At 44.6% G+C, this 7500-nt stretch overlaps 2 protein-coding genes across 2 annotated transcripts in view; one reads left to right on the top strand and one right to left on the bottom strand.

Annotated features, from left to right (window-relative positions):
• Window positions 1-524, top strand: part of LOC310814300 (cysteine-rich motor neuron 1 protein) — a gene marked incomplete at both ends in the record, with an annotated part of 37713 nt that extends 37189 nt beyond the window's left edge. The window contains one exon of the mRNA XM_083683622.1: window positions 333-524. Coding sequence (XP_083539748.1) covers window positions 333-524 — 192 coding nt within the window. The remainder of the gene's footprint in view (window positions 1-332) is intronic.
• Window positions 525-3826: 3302 nt separating this feature from the next.
• Window positions 3827-7500, bottom strand: part of eif2ak4 (eukaryotic translation initiation factor 2 alpha kinase 4) — a 23898-nt gene continuing 20224 nt past the window's right edge. The window contains exons 37-39 of the mRNA XM_083683617.1: window positions 6610-6654; window positions 5603-5718; window positions 3827-4342 (exon numbers count right to left, since the gene is read on the bottom strand). Coding sequence (XP_083539743.1) covers window positions 4285-4342; window positions 5603-5718; window positions 6610-6654 — 219 coding nt within the window. The 3' untranslated portion in view covers window positions 3827-4284. The remainder of the gene's footprint in view (window positions 4343-5602; window positions 5719-6609; window positions 6655-7500) is intronic.

Genomic DNA, 7500 nt, shown 5'->3' on the forward strand with positions numbered 1-7500 from the left:
TCATAAAGTCAGGGATTGATGTATTTTTCCTGCACTTAATTCTGAACGAGCACTTTGAACTGGAGAGAAACGTGTCGAGTTTATCATTAAATCGGATCGTTTTACAACCCCCCTCCATGACACAAGACCAGAGTGGCACAGAAAATCGTAATTCGTCACATATTTTATGAACAGTCTCCCGGACATAACTGGGCACGTTCTTGGCCTCGAGCAAGTTTAACACTAAGCAGTAGGATTTAATACATAGCTGGCAAGCAAGACTTGTTGTGTGAAAGCCATTGGAATCTAAAACCCTGGGAATTTTTTCCTCTTGTTCCCCCTTCCCCTCCTAGACTGTGATCCTGAAGAAGCATGTGAACAAGAACTCGGTGGTGTACATGGAACCTTCCAAGGAGAACAAGTTCCAAACCGTGAAGAACGACTGTGGCATCAACTTCTCCCCGGAGATGAATTCCCCGTGTGGGGAGAGGATGAGCATCCCCAGGGCCAAGCTGAACATGGGCCAGGGCAGGGGCCCACGCTAGACCCCCCCACCCACCCCCTCCCCCCACCACCACCACCACCCCCCAAACACCAGGCCCTCCCTCACCGGACCCCCAAACTCTACACCGTGGGCAGGGGCCATCGAGCACCTCCACCTCTCCTTTACACACACTTCCATGGTGATTCCATGGTGACTCTCCCTGGCGGTTAAACGGAGGATCCGAAAGACAAAACTTCCAAGACTTCTGTTGCTTTATTACATTGCTATATTCTGTGTTTGGAGCTTCACCATGGCCTACGGGTGGAGCGTAGAGAAGCTGGGATGCCAGTGGGACACGGCTATTCTGGGCTCTGTCACACCACGGTGACAGCCAGAGAGGCCGCCACTCAGCCAGAGAGAGCGTTTTGACTGTGAACACTATCATGGCTTATTGCCTCCTCTGGAACAGGAACATTGAGCTCACGAGAGGAATATAAAAAAAGCTTTAGGACAGGAGTTTGGGTTCTAGTCTCGAGGGTCTCAGAGTCTGCTGGTTTTCTCCAGCACGCCATTGATCAATAAATTGTTTAGATGGGTAGCCAGCTGTTTTTTTTTTGTTTTTTTTGGTAACTGTTTTTCCGATTTTATCAGAATTGGATAGGAGGGTAAGTTAGTAAGCAGATGATTGGCCCGTTGAGGCCCTCATTAGCTGCTGAGTACAGAAACATCAGAGCCCAGTAGACTCTACGGCCCAGGAAAAACAGATCAAAACTCCTGCTTTTAGAATGTGTGGTTTCCATCTTAGCTTTTTTTTTTTTTTTGTATATTTCTACGGTATGTGTACTACTTGTAGTGTTATTCTTGGTCACCTCTCGGTTTTGTTATGGATGTCTCCATGGCGGCGAGATTTCAAACATTTGAAGCGCCAGACTAAACATTCCCCCGTCGACGCTAGGAAGGACGCGACTCTTCCCACTTATCGTAGTAGGTTTCTGTCTCGACGATGACCAAAGTCATTCCATTCAGAAAACGAAACCGGTCGTCTCTGAGGAGAGGGAATGTGGGCGAATGTATTCTGCCTCAGCCACACGGTACATTCGTCTGCCGTAATGTCAGTCTCGGCTCTGTCAGGAGCAACCATCCTATTGACTGTGCTTCATCACGTAGGAACGAACCTCAAGATGGAACACATTGTGATACTCATCCAGACTGAATGTTATTTTACAGCCTGCAGATAAGACGAATCAGTGTGCTCACGGGAAGGTGTACAACCAATGCCAGACAGGTCATCTGGACTGCCTAACGATAAAAGGCTCTCTTATATAACTTCATTTACAGCTGCGCATATGGAGCTTCTGGTTCCACAGAATGTTCCAGAAACATATACATCAGTAGCCTCGATTTTATAGCCTTAATGTATTTTTTTCATATTTCATTGTTTCTGATATAATGATATGTACGCTCGGCCAATTCAAGAAATCTGAGAGTTAAGTTGATGTGCTATGTATTCACTCAATGCCAAGATGAATAGAGATTCGCAAATACATTACAGATGGTCACCATTAGCTCATATCAGCTGCTTCTACCAGTACAACAATATAGGACTGTGTTACAGTGAACAGGGGCAAGAGGTTGAGGTCGGGTCTGCTATTAACTGTAAATAATGGTTCATTACAACATCAGAGCATGTTAATGAAATGTACTGTAGCACTTCTCTTAGGATCCAGTGTTTTTAAAAAGCTCAGTGCAACATTCCTGGCAGGATAAAGGCTTAATCCAGGATTTTGACGGGCATATTTAGCACACTGAGATAATAAACCACTCACGTAAACATTCTGGGCTAATTCGTAGGTGCTTTAAGCATTACAAAACAAGACTGGGTTTTTGTGAGAAAATCTTTGGGAAGGAAATCTCTCTTAATTTCATACAGTAGTTACATTGCCCGTCTTTCGATACAAAGACCTTTGTGATGCCAAAACTGGGTGAAGACAAATGTAGGGGTTATGTTGACGAGTTCCAATGTAATTCAGTAGAATTGGGTCTGTTTGAATCACAACCATGTGCTTTAAATGAAGTGAAGAGGCGACGTGTCAAAGCTTACGCAGTTATTTGTTCTTCCTATGTGTAAAAAAGGTAGTTAAAAGTAGTGGACAGAAGAGTACCTTATTTATTTTTTCACATAGCTTTATTTATTAATACTAAACTATAGTTTGAGTTATTGAGATGTTGTTTTTGGCAAATGAATTTGGTAGCCAAAGCTGCTGTACATTTTAGATATTGTAAAACCATTTACCATTTCTATCTGCTTTATTATTCAAGCTTATTTATTGTACTGTTGCCAACTGTAAATACATGTTTCTTAGATGTTGAACTTGTAACATTTACACTTATTTTGAAAAATAAAATGTGTGAACAAAAATGACTTCAGTGAGTACCATGATACCATACTGTACACAATTAAACATACACATTAGCATACACATCTTCATTGAAACCCTGCAGAAGGCAGCTTGCTGCCGAAACGTTGTTTAAATAAATAATTAGCATCGGAGCAAGAATGTCCGGCTCTCTTTCTACCTTAAGTTTCACCCGCCAGCCTACGTCTCACCAAACTACTGTATGGTGTGCGTTTTCATGCTTTTTTTGAACATAAACATCATCTTCACATCAATGTTCCATCTGTTGTTTTGTCTGCTCTTCCCCAAAGCCGCTAAGTGAGTTGTTTTCCCTGGAGTTTCCCAAAGGTCTTGTTTTGTCCCCTCATCGCATGCCGTTCCGCTTATCATGGTGGCTTTGGAGGACGTGGCCAAGGAAAAGGACGTGTGCGGTGGTTCACAGAGGCCACAGGACTTTCTCCTGATGAGGGTTTGGGAATGTGTGAACAGTAAACTTCTCTCACACTGGTGAAATGCTGATCCAGACTTGAACCTGCAAACTGAAGAATTCTCACTGTCGACCATGCCTCTGTTTCGACTTGTCCGTCACCAGTTTGCTCATAAACCTCAACGTCAGGAAGTAGCCGTTGCTCTGAAAACACTAGAATCGTCCGTTAACGACAGTTTCTTAAAAAACAAGGTTCTTACAGCATCGTTGTTAACCCAAATAAATAAATAAATAAATATGTTTTGTTGCAAAGGCTTTATGGGGTGTTCATACAGTATGACGAAATGTTCTACAGTGAGGAGAACAGCGGTAGCCTACTGGTCAAACTAAGCTCTGTCCAAGCACCCTCAGTGGAACACTCACAGCTCCTCCTAATCAAGTTCTTCAGCTGAGTGAGTCCAAAGTTACAGCTGCTGTATTCATGAATACATTCATTGTTCTCATACAAACGGTTACACTCTCAAAGAACAAGGCCACCTCATGAGGGAAAATATGTGATTTAATGCTGTCATTCATTCAATCATATCACTTTAAAAATATGAAAATCACCATACATTGTCAAATCAATCATCATCATCATCATCATCATCATCATCCTCATCTTCACATGGTCTTCAATTGAAAGCCCATCCTCCTCCAAATGTGAACGAACCGTTACATTAAGGCAGGTAAGAAGACCAGAAAACATCTCCTTGGTGTGTGGGGGGAAGAGCACTCAATGTTGTGAGTTTCAGGATAACAGCTGATTGTAACTGGAATACATTTCAACAGTGTAAAAGTTCACATTGGCCTTTTGGTTCACCCTCACAAAAGGAAAGTCATATAAAGCTGTCAACCTTCAAACAGATACTGTTTCACCCAGTTGAAAAGAACCACAGGACAGTTGTTGAGCTGAGGGCAGCTCTGGGCGTTTCCTGGGCTGTAATACATCTTCGGTTTCAGAGAAGAATCTTGTAGTAATCGTCCTTGTAACTGTACAAGACAACCACAGCCACCCTGTGAAGACAAACACATTGGTCAAGTTACAATAAAAAAAAAAAGAATTGAAAACACATTACATGAACTTATGAACGCAAATGCCACATTTTGTCAGTGTGCATATGAGTGAATTCTATGTTATATCTATTCATAGGCTGATTCATTGTGTAACTGCCTAATTGCCCTAGTCCTATTTATTGCCAGCTTGATCGTTATTGGCCCTGTCTCTCCATTCTTTATCCGGGGCATCATTCACAGATCTGGTGGGCAGCAGGTTACAAGTTTGTTGTGAACTACATGATTTACATGCCCTCCAGCAGTTAGACTGGGGCAAGCAGCTCAATGCCTGCTGGGGCCTCTGGGTAGCATAGTTTACGGGCCCAGTGCAGCCAAATGACTGTTGACTACTGTGGCCTTTGGCTCACTGCTCTGGCCCTCCCCCTTGCCCTACTTCCAGGGAAAACAAACAAACACATAAAACCCACCCTGAATATCTCCATTGTTAAGACAAGCCCTGATGACGTTAATCAGTTTATCAGAAAACACTTTTCCTCAGTAGTAAATGAGACCCAGCACACACCACAAGAAAAAAAACGAAAACAACAATAAAAACTGCTCTGAACACTCTACGAAGAGCTTAGTCAGTCAGAGCCAGAGACAGGGGCTCTCTCTCGCATTCGTCTGTGTAATCCCATTGATGAAAGAGAAATACTGTGAAATCCTACATCGTCTCCTCTTTCTGGACTTCCAGTAGGACCTTGTGAGTGAAACCCAAATATGGGAGAGGGTTTAATCCCAGGTTTTGAGCAGAGGTATGGGCAGAGAGGTTGATATTAGCCTCTTTACAGACAGAAAGCCAACAGTGGGGCCTTAACCCTTCTTCTGACCTACCCCCTGGGTCTTCATCTTCTGGCTGTCAATCTTCACGGTGCAAAGTCCCTCACATTAGAAGCACAAACATAGCAAATCCTGACTGAGATTTGAAACCGTAATCCGATAATCTAAGGATCTGATGTTCAACAGACCAGTTATCCCTGAATCTTAACTGATCTTTTTGAGAGTGACAGCCACACACCTGAGGGCCATAAAAGGCTCTTTAACGTTTCTCCACCGTTTGCCTCAGGTTTCATGATTTTTCATAAAAACAGCGAGTCAGGGCGTGACTCGGGCGCCGGGAGCACACGCGGCCAGAGGCTACGGGGTCTGCTTTCCCACGCTGGCAAGGGCTGACCTACGACACAACTATCCAAAACAGCCCAATACTCTTGAGTTTCACACCTTTTCATGATTTTTAAGTTGTGGATCTCCTCACAGATGGACTTGAGGTAACGCTGCTTGGGGAGGCGCGAGAGCAGATTCTTGACGCTGATGTTGAACTGCTCGTCACCGTCGAACTGAAAGGAGAGAGCAGAAAACAAAAGACGTTTGAGAGAGAGAGAGAGAGAGAGAGAGAGAGAGAGTTGATTTACATGCAATCGCAAAGACATTGAACAGAACCACTTCGACAAAACAAACCGCTCCGTTTGTTTTACTGGACCGCCGTCGTACCGCGAAAGATCGATCTGCGGGCTCTGCGTTTTTCACGCTGTGTATTTATGCCTGCGGAGGTTGGCTGGGCAGTAACACAACCCAGCAAGAGGCTAAGTTGAGTCTACAGAGGCCCAGTTCAACCGTGGCGGGCAGGGTAATTGGTCCGACTGATGCAGAGTTTCCTGTGGCTCTGTGAGTGCACACAGGGGACTGCCATTTGTTTTATACAGTGGAAGTGTTTTCTTTGACACTCACAAAGCCACATGTGTGATGTGAGGGTGATTGTATTACAGTATAGGGCCCTCCATTCATTCATTCATCCATTCATTCAATCTCGGGGTCTGCTTACATAGGCTTGAGTTACAGGCATTTTTCATCTTTCGTTATGTTTCTTAACACCGTATCATTTACATTCTCTTTCTCTCCCCCAGATGAAAGCCAGGGAGGGTTGTGTTGTTGCTGCCGGGGTCTGCAGGCCAGGCAGGCTTTTAAGGAGTGTGGAATGTTCAGCGTTCACACCTTGTCCTCCCGGGTATTATGTTAACGTGTGAGAGGTTTCTGCGAAGGGGACCGAGGGCCGAGGTGTTCCCCCACACCACTCCTCCACAGACTGGGCTGAGGAAGGAGACGGGATCCCGTCTTCCTGTCCAAACCCCCTCCCTCCCTCCCTCTCTCCCTCTCTCCCTCCCTCCCTCCCTCCCTCCCTTCCTCCTTTAGTGACTCTGCAGAGTTCATGATAAGGGAAGGGAACAAACCTCCAACGACAGGAAGTTGATGAGGGTTTCCTTCGACAGGTCGACCTGAGAGAGAACAACAGAGGGAGGAATGTCAGTCTCCACAAACACAACAGGATGTTCTCTCACATTCTACACACACACAGTCAGTCCACACACAATACATACTGTACGATTCCTTAGGAAACAGCTAGCTACAGCACGTCAGCCACAGCATCCATACAAGGAGCTAAATATTCACAAACACAGACTCCATGATGAGGCAGCTGAAAACAGGAGGTTCAGTTCCCTGGGCGGAAGGTCACAGAGTCCATTTAAACACCGTGCTGCTGTACCACCGTGCTACCCTGAGAGCAGAACATGGCTTATTAATTTCCTTTTACGACGCTCTCACGCAGATCGTCGCAGTGAAAGTAAAATGTCCCTTCGCAGGAAAACACTGACCCCCAGTGATAACGGCTCTCTGTTTGTATGTTGGGAAAATAACTATATAATTTCTCCACTGTGAGAAGTATTTTTTCACATGACTGACAGGCTGAACGAATGCTGATGTATCATGCGACCCGGTAGACTTCTCTAGCACTGTGTAAACACACACGGGTATCAAGGCGATTATGTCTGTTATGTTTCAATAACTCATACACTCAACGCACTGATGTGAACCAGACACAAACATATGGAATGACAGTTGTGTATTGGAGTACGGAGCACGGGTAAATAAAACGCTGTGTAATTTACTCTGCAAATACCTCACATCAAATTTACTACAAAGCCACAAATAAACCAGCAATATGCTAGCAATTTGGAGGCGAATGACACGCTCTGTCCTCCCGTCTCCTGTTTATTGTTCTGTTGCAACTGGAATCACTCTGCAACTATCTACCTCCAGGACGGGATTTCCACATCCCAAAC

Source organism: Argentina silus (assembly GCF_951799395.1).
Source record: "Argentina silus genome assembly, chromosome: 13".
NCBI classification, from domain to species: Eukaryota; Metazoa; Chordata; class Actinopteri; order Argentiniformes; family Argentinidae; genus Argentina; species Argentina silus.